We start from the raw sequence: 18,433 nt of genomic DNA, 5'->3' as shown, positions 1-18,433 counted from the left end.
AGAATTATTGTCTTTGGGTCTACTTGGGATCTTATGTCCAGAAGGGTTTGTTTTACAAATGTGGTTGCACCCATATTTGGGGCATAAATATTTGCTATCATTATATCTTCTTGGTGTATTGTTCCTTTTAATAAAAGGAAGTGCCCTGATTTGTCTCTTTTGATGTGTTTTAGTTTAAAGTCTGTTTTGTTGGATATCAGGGTTGCTACCCCTGCTCTTTTTTGGTCACTGGTGGCATGGTATATCTTTTTCCATCCTTTCACGTTCAGCCTGTGAATGTCTTTGGCTGTGAGGTGAGTTTCTTGCAGACAGCATATATTTGGATTATGTTTCCTAATCCACATTGCCAGTCTATGTCTTTTGATTGGTGAGTTAAGTCCTTTGACATTAAGAGATATTATTGAAATATGATTTTTGTTTTCTGCCATTTTGTGTTCTGTCTACTCTTGGGTGGTGTGATCTTTCTTCTTTACTTAAATGGCCCACTTATTAACTTCCTCTCTTCTCTGATTCTGAAGTCTGCTTCTTTTTTCTTCCTTATGGTTTATTTCTTTAAGAATTTTCTCTAGTGTTGGCTTTGAATTCATGAATTTTTTGAGATTCTGTTTATCCTGAAAGACTTTGGTTTCCCCATTGATCTTGAATAGTAGTTTTGCTGGATAGATGAGCCTTGGTTGGAAGTTATTTTCTTCCAGGGTCTGAATCACGTTGTACCAGTCTCTCCTAGCATTCCTGACCTGGGTTGTATAGTCTGGGGTGATTCTTATTGTTTTGCCTCTATATGTCACCCGTCCTTTTGTTCTCACTGCTTTTAAGATTCCTTCCTTGGCCTCTATGTTGGTCAATTTGGTTATTATGTGGCGTGGAGTGGTTTTTCTTTGGTCCTGTCTCAGTGGAGTTCTGTATGCCTCCTGGACTTGAAGATTCAAGTCTCTTTCCATATTTGGAAAATTCTCTGAGATTATTTCCTTGAAGATATTACAGATGCCCTTGGTCTGTACCTCTATCCCTTCCTCAATGCCTATTATCCATAAATTAGGCGCTTCATATTATCCCATAATTGCTGGATGTTTAGGTTTTGTTGCTGTAAAGATTTCTGTATATCGCTGACTGTGTTTTCGGTTTGGGATGTACTGTCTTAAATATTGATATTCTGTTTTCCATTTCATCTAATCTTCCAGAATTTCTTTCTATTGCTGTCTTCATTTCACTTATTGCCTCTTTCATTTCATTCCAGACCTCTTTCTGATTCTTTTTTAGTGTTTCTAATTCACCTTTAACCTCCTCTATACTTGTTTTAAATCCTTTCATCATACTGAACATCAAGATTCTGAACTCCCCTTCTTGCATTTCTAGTAGGTCAGTATTTGTGATTTCTGCTGTCTCTTCATAATTCCTGGTTCTCATATTTATAGCGTTCTCTGTCCTGTTTTTCTGATTTCTACCCATCGTTCGTGAGTATTGTGCTTAGTCAAATCTTAATATTAGGAGTTTAGGGGTATCGGCTAGTCAGCAGAGCCTTTCCAGTGTTGAGGGTGGGTGATGTGGGAGGAGCTGGGGTGATTGGTAAAGGAGTCGGATTAGGTAGAGGATATGTTTAGGTTGAGAGTGACTTTAAGTATGATAAGGTAATAACTTGCTAGGAATGAGAGAGAGTTAACTACTAGGACTCTTGTCATTAGTAGAGTAATTATGGATATAAGAAATACTTTGAGTATTAAACCAGGAGGTATATTATGGGGAAAAGTTTTGGGGGAGAAAAGTATATAGGTTAGTGTGGGAAGGTTTGTAAATAGGGGTGATGGAAGGAGCCGACAGACATAAAAAAAAGAATCCACACAAGATACCAAGACTATTATGTAATCCAAGAAAAAGGAAGGAAAACCAATCAAAGGAGGAGAATGAAAAAAAAAGGAAGGAAAGAGGAAGAAAGAGGAAAAAAGAACAAGAATAAAATAAAAGGAACTAGCAGCTGTGTGAAATAAAAAATAAGGCAAACTATCATATATATATATCAACAAGTTAAAGTAAAAGAAGTGTGGGTTAAAAGAAAAAAAAAATAAAACAGCAATAACCATACCAAAACAAAAGCACTGTAAAAGCAAAATAAAACAAAACATCCACATTAAAAGTAAAACAAACAGTCCTCCTTATTTACGTATATGGGGTCAGGTCCATATAATATGTGCGTATCTGATTGCTTTGGTACCTTTCAGAATACCATCCAATGTCTCTTAGTTTTCTTTGTACTCTATTTTCATCTTCTTAGGTCACTCTGGGTGTTTGGACACCTTTCTCTCCTTTAGCTGCTTTAGGTTTATGTGTCCGGATGTCTGGTTTCACTGTTATTTGATTCTGTACAATTCACAGGTTCTGCGAAATTCTAACCTGTGGTCAGCACCTCTGTACTCACCACCCTAGACTCCAGCCTGTGCTTCCCTACAGCAGGGGTGGAGAATGACCAAAGTATAATTGGAATCTCCCCCTGTGGTCCTGTGCAGATATTGTGGCCCGATGGATTTTCCTGTGTCTCTGGAAATTCCAGCTGGGCTAGCCGGTGTGGTCCCAAGATGTACCCTGGGCAAATGGATGCTGGTTCCTGGATGCCCACACTTACTGCCAGAGCTCTGCCTATTCTGAGAGTGCAGGCTGGGTGCGCTGCTAATACTGGACCCAAGTGTGAGTGGATGCAGCTGTCTATTGCTGCTGGTATGCTCTTCCAAGGTGTATTGAGCTGTGTTCTCGCTTAGAACTAAGCATCTGGCTACCAGGAGGGTGGGAACAACCAGCGGTGGGCCAGGGGTGGAGGGTAGGTGCTCAAGGGTCCAGTGCGCAGTGTCCAGCAATGGTCTCTGCCTCCCGCGGGACATAGAAGCTGGGGGTGCCCCAAGGAGATTTCCAGGTCACACAGGGCTTTCGCAGCCTGGAAGGCAGGCTCTGGCAAGGTGGCAGGGGCAAGACACACAAGCAGGCTCCAATTTAGGGGTGGCAGTGGCAGAGGCACTGACTACTAGCAGGGGACCGTGGCGCAGACAAGGTGCGCGAGGAGAGTGCTCGGTTCTGAGGCTTGGGCCCGTGCTGGGGGGTTGGAGCTGCGCACAAGCTAGGACCCCCACTTCCCTGGGTGCCCTCAGGTACCTGACTTGGTTCAGGATTCCTATGGGAGTCTCTATGCAGATGTGATCTGGTCGCTGGTGAGCACACAGAATTCTGACGTGGGTGCTGCTCACTGCTTAAGATGAGGTCCTAAGTCCGTTTTTTTAGTCCCGGATTATCTTGCCGTAGGCAGCTCCTCAGGCAGCTGCAAAAGCAGCCTGGGGGGAGGGGGAGGAGGGAGCAGTTCATCTCATAACCTTTTCCTTTGCATCTTCCCCTTGCAATATGAGGATGATGGCCTTATCTGTTTTCTTGGCTGATGAGGACAAAAGAGGTTAGTATGTGGAGTGCACCTAGCGCAGCGGTGGGCTGTGATGAATGTTTGCCAGTGTCACTGTGAACACAGTTTGGAAAAAAAATAATACTGCAACTTTATTTGGGGGCGAGTATTTCTACACAAGGCCTATTTTATTTTGTTTCTAGTATTTGCATCCATGATTCTGAAGTTATATACATTTTAGATATTGTTGAGACTTCCATGAAGATTTCATCTTCTCACACCACCTTATTTCATCCCACTTTTTCCTTTCAATTCTTTGAATATGAACAATATAAAGTACCGCTCATTTCCATATCTTTTTATTTCCTCGAGCTTATAAATCACTCCTTTTAATTTTCTTCTCATTTTCCTGTGTACTTTTCTCTTATTTTTCCAAAATCTCTCCAGGGAATTATAAAATACCCTTGTACACTATTTTTCATATGACAATAGTTAATGACAGGTTCAAAACCAGCCTCAGCAATTTAGCAATACTCTCGTTCAAAATAAAAATAAAAAAGGGCTGTGGTGCAGCTCAGAGGTAGAATACCCCTGGGTTCAATCCCCAGGACAAAAGAAAGAAAGAAAGGAAGGAAGGAAGGAAGGAAGAAAGAAAGAAAGAAAGGAAGGAAGAAAGAAAGGAAGGAAGGAAGGAAGGGAAGGAAGAAAGAAAAAGAAAAAACTAGTCATAGGCTTTATAAATTCCCTACTGTACTGCAAAGCACTCCTAGAAGTATGTATCTATTAAAAGCTACATATTAGGACCATTTGGTTAAGATGATAGTACAAAAAGATAAGGTATACTGGGAGTATGTGCTATCTGCTAATAAACTTTACCTTTGGCCGGGCATGGTGGCGCACGCTTGTAATCCCCGCGCTTGGGAGGCAGAGACAGGAGGATCACGCAGGTTAGAAGCCAGCCGCACGCGCTGGCTTAGGAGACCCTGTTTCCAAATAAAAATGTAAAAATAGGTCTAGGAGTGTACCCCAGAGGTAGAAGGGCTTCCAGGAACCCCAGTACCACCAAAAAAAATTTACCTTTTTCAGTCGTTTAAATACCAACTTTATGTTTTAATGAGTTGAATAGCCCAGTATACAGCGGGTGACATGGTAATCTGATGTTCCATGTTCAGACATTCAGACGCTTCTGGGACCCAGTTACAAAACAGTGGCTTCTCGAAGGGGAAATAGCCATTTGTTAGTGGAAGAGTGGGTTGCGTGATACTGTCAGGGCTCTCTGTGGGCTTCCCGTGTCCCCTGCTCTGTCACAGGCCTCTTGTGCACTCTGGGAGGCGCAGGGCCGTGGGGGAGCTGAGACAGCCTCTTGCTCTGTAGCCTGAAGTGGGGCTCCCTGCGCTTGCTGCCGCTGAACACCAGCAGGCTGCTCAGTAAATCCGTTGGGGTGGCAACCCCAAATGTTGACAACGCGTTTTCTCCAAAATATAAAGAAAAACAGAAAATATTGTGGCTCTTCCTTGGTCTTAAGGAGTGAAGGTAGAGTAGTATGTTTTTCATTTCTAAGTACAGTCCAGAAATTGGATAGACCAGTAGGCCCCCAGAAGTATCCCTGAAGGGGCAAGGTTCCTGAATTTCCCTGGACACATTTGTGCTTTTTCAAAGAACCTAGGGCACTTTGTGCTTTCTGCTTCCCAAGCCCAATCAGCGTGATATCATCACCATACAGCCAGTGTGATGTTCTGTGGGATTGTGTGGGGGTCAAGGTCCCTGCAGACTAGAGACTGTCAGAATCAATGCAGTCCTGAGCAAGACCGTAAAGTCCACATCATCTCTGCTGGGTAAAAGCAAATTGCCTCTGGTTCTCCCTGTCCACAAAACAGAGAAAATAGTATTTGCCAGATCATTAGCCATAGGACAGTACCAGAGGTAAGTTTATTTGCTCCAATAAAAACACTGTATTTGACACAGTGGATGAAGTGGAGTCAACCTTGATTCATTTAACAATGTGCTCATTCTCCAAGGCTTGGCTGCCTCCTTCCAGAGCCAAATAGGCAAGTGTAATAGAGATGAGATGGATGGTGACCTGCGTGGCTTCCCGAGGGATGCAGAATTGGCTTATTCACTTTCTACCTGGGAAAGGAAGTGGGTACTTTCAGAGCCATCCACGACATTACTCTTCATTCCCAAAGTAAAGAAGTCAAAGTATGAACTAGGAAGGTCTCTGGGCAGTACATCTCTCTATACATGCATAGCGTCAACCCTTTTCAGGATCCATAGGAATGACCAGAGGGAAGTTCATGAACTCATTGGAACTATCATGACACCAACTTAGGCAAAAACTCATTTTCCTCTGCCTCCTTGTCCTGCCATTCTGAGCATAGTCCTACTGGAATTCCCAGGGATTGGAGTTGTCCCAGAGCCAGTGTCAAAAACCCTCTAAATGTCTGGGTTCAGAGGAGATTGTGCACTCTACTTCACAGTTACTGGTAAATGTCAACACATGCCACTGGAAAAGTTAGAACTACTTGAGGTTCTGTCACAAAACCTTTTTATCCTTTTCTTCAAGGATAAGCAGCCCTCTGCCTCTTCATTCAAGGGGCTTTACCTGGGGTCACATAATATATAAAAATGTCGACCCTGCCTTCTATCACATTGACTCATAAGGTTTCATTTCACCAAAACTTGAATTCTTTCAGGTATGTAGATCAAAGAGAACCTTAGAAGGTTGTCTACTGCTTTTAATCCCAGATATAGTGTAACTTGTTAGCCACTGTCAAAGGCCCTGTAGATCAAATTGGCTTTATTATGTTCACAAATTTTGTAGGTCAGAAATTTAGGCAGAGCACAAGAAAATAGGTTATTTCTGGTCCATGATCTGTGAGGTCCCTAGTTGGAAGATGTGACGGAGGATGTGGGTGTTGGCTGGGAACCACAGTCCCTCTCGACATGCCTCCCCTCCCCATGGAGCATCTCTGCATGGACGCGTTTGGCCATCCTCACAGAATAATGTGATTCCAAGGACAAGCATTCTCTAGAGAGAGGCAAGGAGAACCTTCGTCACCTTTGCTGATCTGGCCTTAGAAGTCATATTGCATTGTTTCTGTTGTGACCACAGTCTCAGCCGTGCTCTGGGGAAAAGGAGATGGACACTTCCTATTACTTACTTACTTACTTAATTAATTTTGTGGTATTGGGGATTAAGCTCAGGAATGTTCTGCCTATGAGCTGTACCCTCATACCTTTTTATTTTGAAACAAGGTCTTGCTAAATTACCACTGGATAGCCTCAAACCTGCAATCGTCCTGTCTCAGTACTCTCATGGACTGAGATTACATGCATGCCCCCAGAAAGCCTGGATGACCCCTTCCCTTAATAGAGGAGTGCCAACATCACATTATAAAAGGGTGTAGGGTGGAGTTTATAAGAATGGAGCCATCTTTAGAAAATATCTGCCACAAAGAGGAGCATCGGTTTTTCATTACTGCCATCCATCCATCCATCCATCCATCCATTCATCCTCATTCTAGAAACTCTGTCATGGGCAAGACTTATTGGTTCCTTCATGTGGAATTGATGGTTGTAATATTTCATTGAATATACATCCTGTACATACACGTGTTACCTTGGTGTCCTTTAGAGTGGGCAATAGAGTACACAAATCATGCCACCAGCGAGGTGCATCTGAATGTGTGCATGAGCATGGAATTAAGTTTTAGTTCATTTCAGTGTTCTTTATGGTCATGAGTATTGGCCTTCTCCTTAAGAATTTTATTTTACTTTTTTTTTTCTATTCTGGTACTGGAGATGGAAACCTAGTTCTTCCTCTTTAGCATTGCCACTAAGCTACACCCCCAGCCTTTCCTCAAGGATTTTTACATTACAAGCACAAGTCACCGAGCAAATTTTTACATGTCCTGTCATGCTTGTTATAAATAATAACTGTTGAGCTTCATCCAGATTAAAATTTCTTGTTTTAGTCTGACTGCTTCTATTTCAGTGCAGCCTCTATTTTTGGCAAAGACAGTGTGTTTTTATTTTCCATCTCTGAAGCAAAATGAACTGTTTTCTCTTGAAGGTGGAATGTCATTCTGAACTTCTTTCAATTGTAATAATATCACCAGTCTTAGCAATCTGCCCGGATCCAAACATTAAATGAATATTATAAAGCTACAAAAAGCAGCTGTGGGCCAAGCGTGGTGGCGCACGCTTGTAACCCCCGTGCTTGGGAGGCTGAGACAGGAGGATCACACAAGTTCGAAGCCAGCCTCAGCTACTTAATGAGGCTCTTAGCAACTTAGTGAGACCCTGTTTCCAAATAAAATAGAAATAGGTCTGGGAGTATAGCCGGGAGGTAGAAAGCCTCTGGGTTTCATCCCCAGTACCACCCAAAATAAATAAATAAATAAATAGCAGCTGTGGTTTCAACACACTTGGTGGGTGGGTGAGGACACTTGGATGGGACTGAGTGACTTTTCACAGAAGCGCTGAAGGAGAGAGGGCATCTCTTCCACGAGTGGTAAGTCAGGTCACTGGACCTTTTCCAGCAGCGTCTCTCTTGCCCCTTCTCCTTCAAGCACATTAGATGACTCAGCCTTTCTGGAACATCCACACGCAGTCTTTGCACATTCCATTTCTTTTTGGAATGTCACCCTCCTGACCCATCCTCTGACAAGCAGATGCTGCCCAACCCTAATGACAAATTAAAGGCAACCTTCTCTCACACCCCCATAGCCAAAATATTCGCATATTTCTGTAGTCCCAAAGCATTGTGTGAATATGCCATGAGTACTATACCGCATGCTCCTGGAAAGGTGGAGAGGGAGAAGGAGTGAGTAATACCTAATCTTTGTATCCTATCCAGTTCTTAGTAACCAAGAATGGTTTGTTGCGTAAATTATCAATTCTAAAAACCCGTCATTCTGAGGCAGAAGGAGGGCTGTTAAAAAAAGCAGATTCTTTGTCTTAATGAATCAGACTTCCAGGAGGGTGGATCTTTTTGATAAGACCCATGAGGTTCTATGGAACATACACTCTGTGGGACAAACACTGTCCCAGGCTGAAACCACTCTTTCTGCCCAGCCTGCTGTTGCCCAAAGGCTCGTTTTTGCTTCTTGTTCTTAGCTTTACTTTTTATATATTCTGTGTCATTTATTTGACCTTCAAATCCTTCCAAAAGATGATTTTCATTTAGCTTTCAGATATAGAAATACGTTCTGGAACCACCTGACATAGACTTTAATTTTTTAGCTGATGTTCAATTTCTCATGAATTTCTTCAATTAACCTACATTCCTAAGGACTCCGTGTGTGGGTGCGTGCATGTGCATGACATTTGAAACATTGTGGAGTTTAGAAATGGCTCAGTTTACCTTTTATTCTGATGAGCTTTTCTGATTGTATGTTTATGCCATCAAAAAACATCATTAGAAGCCAGGAGTGGTGGCGCATGCTTGTAATCCCAGTACTTGGGGGAGAATCTGGGTTTATGGCCAGCCTCAGATACTTAGTGAGGCTCTTTAACACTTAGTGAGAGCCTGTTTCAAAATAAAGAATTAAAAAAATAGGGCTTGGGCTGTAGATCGGAGGTAGAATGCCCCTGTGTTTAATCCCCAGCACCACACACACAAAAAATCACTAGAGTTACAATCATAGTTGACAGATTTCTTCCAGAATTTCAAAAATGTGAGATTGTGATATAAAATGTAATGAAACCTAGATAATGTTCTAGTAGATAATGTGTTAAGAATTCATTTTCTAAACAGATTTATTTCAAAAGTATCTAATCAGCAAAACCTACCCTAGTAATATATTTTCCAATACTACTCTCTCTAATCAAGTAAAGTCATACACACAAAAACAAACAGGAAAAAGAAAACTCTCCATTGTGTTTCTTAAATAATGCCTCACATAGAACCCAGTCCCTGATATTTAGTTAAATAGACCACGTGTTTTATGCAATTTTTTAAAATGACTCAGTAAAGGAAGACAGTGAATTCTGCCTACTTTGCTCACATGATTGAAATGTAATCCTCATGAAACCTATGACAAAGAACCTACTCAAGAAAGGTTCTATTAAAATATAAACCCTTTGTGTAGGCCAAAAAAGAATGCTATTATAAATCTCTTTAAATCCAAAAATAAGATAATGTAAAAATAAGTAATAAGAAGCACGTAATCAAACATTCCACGTAAAGGGATGAAAGTGTCTCCCCTTAATAAACCTACTGGAAGTTTTTATGTTGTTATACTCAGAATAGCTTATTCAATTACATCAACTTTGTTCATGAATGCAAAAGTACAAATTATTTTTTTCTAAAAGACAAGCATTAAGAAAATATATTTAATCATATGCTTCTTTTTTTCCTCCTAACTTTTAAAAGACTGTGATCTCATTCAAGTTCAGGCAGCAAAAACAACAGCTTCCAGTGAAGGTTATTTGAGAGATAATATTTAAAGTGGGGAAATGCTGCCTTTGCAAATGAAAAAAACAAAATAGGTCAGGACAGTATGAAGTTTCTCCAAGGGAATGCACGTTGTCCTCCATGACCAAAGGCATTGTGTCTATAAATTCACATAGGTGAGATTATATCCATGGTACCAAAAACCAGACCCAAAGCCAAATTGAGGCAGGAAGGAGTAAGCAAAAACTTACAATGCATCTCTCTGAGGATGGACCTGGAGAACAAAGAAAGTGAATTCTGCCTACTTTGCCCACATGATTGAAATGGAATCCTCAAGAAACCTATGACAAAGAACCTACTCAAGAAAGGTTCTATTAAAATATAAATCCTTTGTGTAGGATTTCACTTCAGCGTATCAGTCCTCGGGAGAACTATGCCATTTCCATTCCAACAGAAACATGACATTGGTCTCCAAAGAGGGTTGCAGAGGGCAGGGCATCTCCTTAGCCCCCAGTCAGGGAGCTCCAAAGAGAGGAAACTGGGAAGCTGGACAAAGAGAAATGTGGAAGGTAACGTGGGGCAGCGTTAGGAACTTTGTGTTCTGGGTCCTGGATTTTCCGGTATTTCCATCATTTGCCATTGAAGTCTTGGGAAAGTTTTATAAACCTCCTCTGTCTTCAGTTTCTTTATGGATACAGTGGGGGTGATTATAATATTTGCTTATTTTAATGAATGAGAGGCTTGACCTATAATAAATATATGTTGACTGTGATGGTGAGAGTGGTGATGTTAGTGGTAGGGTGTACATCATTGCAATCCCCTCCCCCAGGAGAAATATTCACTGTGGAACTTACAGAGACTAGAAAATTATCACACTTGAATAACCTAAAAAGAAAAGGAGTTTGTAGAGCTACATGTCTTACTTAGTTCTTTTTCTAGAACACTGCTTTGAATTTTCATTTCTAAATTATTTTAAAATGTTGGCAGTCTATGATAATCTATTACATAGAATTGAGAAGAGATCTAGGGAGGATCTGAGATTGGCTTCCCAGAGAATTTAAAGACAAATCAGCTGGAAAAAAAGATTCGAGAAAATGAACATTAATGATTTTTTAAGAACATAAAGTTAAGTCTTTTAAAATTTCAAGACAACGTTTTACAAAGTTGCTAATGTTAGCTATTTAGCCTATGATCCAGTCCATGAAAAAAGACTATTAGAAATTTTGCCTCAAGCTTTCCCCCCCCAATATAAAAAAGTACTTTGCTTTCAAAATCTATCTACACTATCTCCAAGTTTTCAAAGACAGAAAACATTTCCTTCTACCTGAAACCTCAATATACCTAATACACAACTTAACACACTTAGTGAAAATTTTTGTCTGACTTTTTCAGAAATATGTAGGTATGATTCTCCTGGTCAGATCTTAAAGAGTTGGCATTTGATACAGACAATTCTTTTAAACCCTCTTCTCTCCCCAAAACTGAATAGTGGAGAATTCAAACTGAGTTACCTTGCAAAAATTTTCAATGTTTTAATTACATTTGGTTGCTAATTGTTATTTTCTGAAATGCTGAGTCTACATCTTGTTTCATGTACACCCAGTGGCTAAAAGGAATCTGATGAATTTCTGGAGACTCATACCCCATAGCTTCTACCTCCAAAATGGACAGCTCTCCTTCCTGGAAAGAGCAGAACAAGTTGGCACCTACTTTTGTTTTATAAACTAAGATCCTGTGGTCTAGAGGAAGAAAATATTTTATTCAAAGGAAAGGAAATATCTAGTACATTCTAGAAAGTAAAAAATAAATGAAATCATGATTCTCTTGTGAATATTTTTCTAATGCAAAGTACAGGTGTCCAAGGAAGGGCCTAAGCCATTTCCTTTGCTGGCTGGGTGGTGACCTAATCAGGATTTCCAGCAGGTAGGGTCTCTCCTGGGAAAAATACTGCACCGGTGTTTGTAGTCTTGCCTTCTGCTGGGTTCTTTCTTGATGCTCCTCCAAGAATGGAATCATACAATGTGGAGCTAGAAATTATTTTGGAGACCTTATAAATTAAAAAAAAATGAAATCCAGAAAAGAGAAGTAAATTACCCAAGGCCAAAAAACAAATCATAGGACCACAGCTCCATGAAATGGTCTCCATTGCTTCTCAGCACAGCTGTAGCTTTGGAAGAATTTAGAGTCCATAATCTCATGGAAAATGTTAGCTTTATATTACTGTCAGTAGTAGAAGTGAAGCTATATGGGCACAGGATAAATATTCGATGATCTGATCATTAAAATTATCTGTATGCTCACTTTGGCCGCACATACACAAAAATTGGAATGATACTGAGAAGACTGGCATGACACCACCCAAGGATGATGCAGAAATTCATGAAGCTGTCCATATTTTTTCCCGCGCATCGCCCTGGAACACAATGCAAAGCAACAGTTACGATGAAGAAAGGACTCACTGGTTCCTTCTGACCTCCTCTGACTGCATGCCTGTTGTGGCGCTCTCATTATTAAGACTCCAGTGTTTTGGGTTCGCAGATAATGGAGGAAGACCTATGGCAGAGGGAGAAGTGAAGCAGGGAAGAGTGAGACACACCTTGAACTTCCAGACGCCTCTCCTCTTGCACTCAGGACATAGAAATCCTGATCCATACAGGTCCCAGAAACCAGAAGAAAGTCTGAATTTCTCTCATAGTAGGGCAAGAAAAACACAAGAAGGATTAGGATCTTGAGTTCAAGGGACCATTCTAAATTCTAAAGCTTCAGCCAGACTCTGAAGTCCCTGTGGTTTAGAAGAAATGAAAAGGGAGAGAGCTCAGCAGCCTCGGTCATTCCTTAAAGGACGAGGGGCCAGACCTCTTGGGTCATCAGTACAGTCTAGCCTTCCCAACTCTCTTTCCTCCTTTCCGTGGTCCCCAGACCTTATAAACAAAAGCTATGAACTCTTATTCTAACTCTGGGTTGGAAGGAAAGAAAGAAGGAAGGAAGGGAAGGAGGGAAAGAAAGATGATTTGATTAACTAGACGTGTCTTTTTTTTTTTTTTTTTTTTTTTGGTGTGTGGCACTAGGGGTGGAACCCAGAGGCTTTTCTACCTTCTAGCTATACTCTCAGACCTATTTTCTATTTTATTTGGAAACAGGCTCTTACTAAGTTGCTGAGAGCCTCACTAAATAGCTGATGCTGGCTTCGAACCTGTGTGATCCTCCTGTCTCAGCCTCCCAAGCGTGGGGATTACAGACATGCATCACCACGCCTGGCTAACTAGACACATCTTAAAAGCTGACTACTCTTCACTCCTTACCTTGATCCTGTCCCCAGAGAGGTTACCTGCAGAACTCAAAGGACAAGCAGACTGTGACAGCATCCTGAGCAGGCTGTTCAGCTATTCTTTAAAAAAAATTTTTTTTGCCATATATTTGCTTTCTCCTTATACATACTTTATGTGTACTTGTATCCTTTTGAAAGCATGACACTTTGCCCTTAAATACCCCAACACGTAACTCTCAAGTATAAGGATATTTTCCTACATATATATTACCATGTCATATAAAATATTTGTGTAACATATCATGATTTTTTATATAATGGAAAATAGCCACATTTACTAAAATTTAAAGTGTATTTATATGCTGGGTGTGGTGGCACACGCTTGAAATCCCAGTGCTTGGGAGGCTGAGATAGGAGGATCACACGGTTTCGAAGCCAGCCTCAGCTACTTAGTGAAGCTCTCAACAACTTAGTGAGACCCTGTTGCCAAATAAAGTATAAACATAGGTCCAGGAGTATAGCCCGGAGGTAGAAAAGCCTCTGGGTTCCACCCCCAGTATCACACAAAAAAGTGTATTTATATTGTTTACATATTTTTAAAATGTTTAACTGCTGACGATAGCCTTATTGTCTTGAGTAAAAATGTTAACTCATCCAACCAGCATTTTAGAAACTTTACCATCTGTGTAAAGATACAGAAAAAAGAAACAACAGGCCTTTCTCTCAGCTCACCAGCACACTGGTGGAGCGGGGAGGGCTGACATAAACCAAAGTGATTCTGGCTGTGATATCATGGTGCGTGAATTCTCAGGTACACAAGGAGGGGATACTTAGTGTGGAAGAAGAAAGAGAAAACTCCCCAACATATAACAGCAGACCGGACTCTTAAAAGAAAGAAATGAAAGAGCAAGGACATTGAAACTAGATAAGCATGGGCACGGTGGCACATACCTGTAACCCCAGTACATGGGAGGCTGTGAGACCGGAGGACTTCAAGGGTTGGAGGTCAGCCTCAGCCATTCAGCGAGGCCTTCAGCAACTTAGTGAGACCCTGTTTCAAAACAAAAATAAAACAGAGCTGGGGATCTAACTCAGATGTACAACTCTCCCTACCCCCAGGCTCAATCCTAGTACCAAAAAGAAAAAAAAAAAAAAAGTAGATAAGTAGCCTATGCCAAGCAGGCCAATGTTACAGTACACAGATTTGGTGAGCAAGTGCTTCGATCTGGTTGTGTCCTAGGACTAGGGATCAGATCATGCAGAGCTCTCTGCATTGTGCTAAAAAGTTTGAATGTTACCAGATAATAATGAGAAGGTATTGCAAAATTATATGCTGTAAAGAAAACAGCGCGGCTCAAATTATATGGTAGAGCTCATGTTTTTTCCTCGCTTCTTGATTTCGGACACCTTGACAAAACAAGTAGAGAGTATTATGAGAGAGGAATGACAGTAGAACGGTATAAAAATTACCAAAATCTAGCTCCAGCTTCAGACCTGACAAGAGTCTCGATTCCCTCCTCTGTAACGTGGGGGTCGTTAGGGGGTTGTTGTTAAGCAGAATGCGAGTTCTGTCCATTAAGCGTTTGTTACCGTGTCTGGCATATTGAAAACAACAAAGAGAAGCTGGCATCATCTTCGTCATCATAAAAGACTGAGTGGAGGAAATGGCTTAGAATGCGGAGGGTTCGTTTTAACATCTGGAGTTAAGAGCAGTTTTCCAGTGTCGCTGAATCTGTATTGCTTACAGTAATTGAGTCCCTTTGAGGGAACTCCTTTGTCCGCGGCATGGCTAAGAAAAGCCATCAGATAGCAAAATGCATTGATTATATACTTGAGGGGGAATTTTTGTACCGATTACATTGTCCAAGGGAATGTACAAAAATGAAATTGAAGTTTCAGAAGAGTATCTGGAGAAGAGATGCACGTGTGCTTGATTTATTAGTTAAAAGTGAAAAGGAACTGGGTGTGGAGGAACATGCCTGCAATCCCAATACTTGGGAGGCTGAAACAGGAGGATCTCAGATATGAAGCCAGCCTCAACAACTTATCAAGGCCCTCAACACTTTAGTGGGACCCTGTTTCAAAATAAAAAATAAAATAGGCCTGAAAGTGTAGATCAGTGGTAGAATGCCTGTGGATTTTCAACTCCAGCACCACCACCAAAAAAAAAAAAAAAAAAAAAAAAAAAAAAAGAAGGGAAGAAAGATAATAAAGAAGGAAAGGAAAATATTGAAGTCTACAGATAGGAATTAGGGACAAAAATTAACTTTTTACCCCTCTTTCCTGACTGGTATGCCCCTCACCCAAAGAAAGTAGATCGTGCTTTTAATTTGCTATTAGATTATAACTCATTGTTTATAAAATGTTCCTATGTCCTGATGACTGAAGGTCTTTTTGTTACTGTAATATTTTTGTCATTGCGCCAAGTTGGATATTTGAAATAAAATTAAGCCATTTCAATTTGGTTGTATTTAAAAGTCAGGTCTAAATTTGATGTTCTCTCCACGCAATGCTATTTATCTATAGAAAATAGACTAGGAGCCGGGCCATCGAGGGCACAAGCGAGATGCCAGTGGCTGTGGTTTTTACTGACAATGTCAGAGAAGCTGTTTGAGCCATATTAAGATGGGCTTTTAGAGCTGGGCATGGTGGGACACACTTGTAATCCCAGTATTTGAGAGGCTAAGACAGGAGGATCACAGGTTCTCAGCCACCCTCAGCTACTTAGTGAGGCCCCCTGCAACTTAATGAAACCCTGTTTCAAAAATAAAAGAATAAAAAATAGGGCTGGGGGTGTAGCTAGGAGGTAGAAGACCCCTGGGTTCAATCCCTGGTACTGGGGGGGGGGAAAGATGGGCTTTGGAAGGATTTGCTCCATGGGTGTGATGGTTGTAGCTCTCTCTGGCACCTTTTCCTATCTCAGGATTGGAATACTTGGTCAGGAGCTGACAGGTGGCATTGGGCAAACCCTGATGCAGATAGCGACACTTTTGGCACATCCTTGGCCATCAAGATGGGCATCGATGCTCAGCAGGGCAGTGGTTGCTTGCTGTACCACCAGTGGTTGCCCCTTCCCAACAACCCCAAACCATGTACTATAAGACAACAAAGTCTTTGAGGGGGAGAAAAGGACTCTATTTCAACATTCCAGAGAATAATAAGTTTGTTTTTTGTTATGTTTTGCTAGTGCTCCTATATTCCTCCCTGCAAGAGAGAAAATCAGAAGAACTTGGAAAGTGTCATGAATTGGCAACAATACTGGAAAGATGAGATTGGTTCCCAGCCATTTACGTGCTATTTTAATCAATATCAAAGGTAAGTCACTATTTATATGTGTGTATTAATGTTGTTTGCAGCCTGTGCAATTTATTGCACTGATAAATCACAGACTGTGCCCACTTGACAAAATACGCAGCTTGGAGATGGTCTCAGCTTATTCTAGCATGTGGAGACCTCTTTTTGCTCCACAGGATGGATGACATATAAAGAATCTACAGGGAAAATACAGGGAAATGGATGGAACTGGAGAACATTATGCTAAGTGAGATTAGTCAGTCACAGAAAATAAGAAATTGGATGCTCTTCCTAATATGCAAAACCTAGGGAGAAAATGGGTCATAGGAGGAACTCGAGACGAAGAAGGAGATACTGTAGATGAACAAATAATGTGACCTGAGGGGATGGGAGGGGGAAGAGGAAAATTCTCTAATGCACACGATGTACTTTAACAAACATACCAAAGTCAATCACTAAGCCAAACAGGAGAAGGAAGGACGGAATGGGGTGGGAACTGGTAAGGGCTGATTGGGTGACGTGTACATGTAAGCCTCCACCATCTTGTACTCCATTAAGATGTGTAACTACAATGCACCAACAAAAATTAAAAAAAAAAACTGGAAGAACTTGTATCATGGAATTACTCTCTGGAGATACTAAACCTGGCAGTGCCTTTACATGGGAATATTGTAGACTATGTGTGTATTATGAGAATTACAGTTTAGTGCACAGAAGCTGAATACTGCAGATTAGTTAGCATTTTGACTGGTATCAATCTTAACCTTTCTTTCCCTTCCTCTTCTGATGAAGTAGTGGTAAAATGAGTAAAATGAGTTCGTACCATTAAAACCTGATTCAGAGGACACTCAAATTATACCATACAAAATATCAAGATGATTGTACTGCAACACTCTGCCAGTCGCCTAGATTAATTACAGTAATCTGTACATCAAACATTTATTGCCTGGATGTGATGGTACACGCCTGTAATCCCGGTACCTGGGAGGCTGAGACAGGAGGGATCTATATTGGAAGCCACCATGGGATAATCTAGGGAGATCCTGTCTCAAAAGAAAAGAATAAGAAGGGCTGGGAGCATAGCTCTAAGATAGAATGCCCCTGAGTTCAATCCCTGGTACCATCAAAAAACCCCAAAACAAAACCCGTATCTTGACTATTGAAAACTCCTTGCCGTACATCTCCTCTTGATGTTCCACAGCTACCCTAGCCCTTCCCAACCCTCTTAGTGAATGATGTTATCATTCAGTTGTTACCTAACCCAGAAGGCTTTGAGTGATTCTTAATTCATTTCCCCCTTTATTCTTGTAGCCTGCATTCACTGTCCTGTGGATTTTACTTCTGTGATGACTTTTCTGTCTTCTGCTGCCACTGTCTTGGTTCAGTTTTATGCTATTTCGCAGCCCCATTAATGCAGTAGTTTCCTGAAAAATCTTTCCACCTTCATCTAGCCTCACCAAACATTCTCCTTGCTGTTGCCCAGGAGTCTACTCACACTACCTCCCCTAATTTTCAGATTAAGCCTGGATATTTTTGCATGGCCTATGTGTCAGGTACCTACTGTTGCATTGCAAACTATCCTAAAGCCAGAGGTTCACTACAACCACGGTGGCTTGGCCCAGCTCATGGCAGTCGGTGATGGCCCAGAGAGCTGACGATCCAAGTGGCCCCTCGCTCACAGCCCAGCAGGTGGCGCTGGCGTCGGTGGGGGCGGTGCTCCATGGGCCTCTCCTTGAGCAATGGGCCAGCTGGCCTTCAGCTCCAGAACTAGAATAACATTGTGCCTGGCACATTCTACTGGTCAAAGCAAAGCACAAAGCAGCCAGACGCAGGGCATGGCATGTTGGCATAGACTTCCTGTAGGAGGGACTGCAAAGGATTCGTGGCCGTTCTTAACCCGCCATAGCATAGAAGGTTCTTGAAGATCTGGCCACGTCTCCAGTCTCATCTCCCTGTTCGTATGTTTGCAGTAGTCATCTGAACTATGTGTAGCTCCCAGAACATCGCATTATTTTGTATCCACGCCTTTTAATGAGCTGCTCCTGCCTCTCGACGGCCTCGCCCAGGGCTCTCCTCAGGGATCATCTTCTCTGGGATG

At 41.5% G+C, this 18,433-nt stretch overlaps 1 protein-coding gene across 1 annotated transcript in view; it reads left to right on the top strand.

The window, feature by feature from the left end:
- The window catches only part of KCNMB4 (potassium calcium-activated channel subfamily M regulatory beta subunit 4), a gene marked incomplete at both ends in the record, with an annotated part of 85,687 nt that overhangs the window by 27,247 nt on the left and 40,007 nt on the right, over window positions 1-18,433 (top strand). The window contains one exon of the mRNA XM_080705644.1: window positions 16,229-16,356. Coding sequence (XP_080561770.1) covers window positions 16,229-16,356 — 128 coding nt within the window. The remainder of the gene's footprint in view (window positions 1-16,228; window positions 16,357-18,433) is intronic.

The sequence above is a fragment of the Muscardinus avellanarius genome (assembly GCF_963383645.1).
Source record: "Muscardinus avellanarius genome assembly, chromosome: 11".
NCBI lineage: Eukaryota > Metazoa > Chordata > Mammalia > Rodentia > Gliridae > Muscardinus > Muscardinus avellanarius.
The sequence above is the reverse complement of the archived record's forward strand: the minus strand, read 5'-3'. Positions and strand labels throughout refer to the sequence as shown.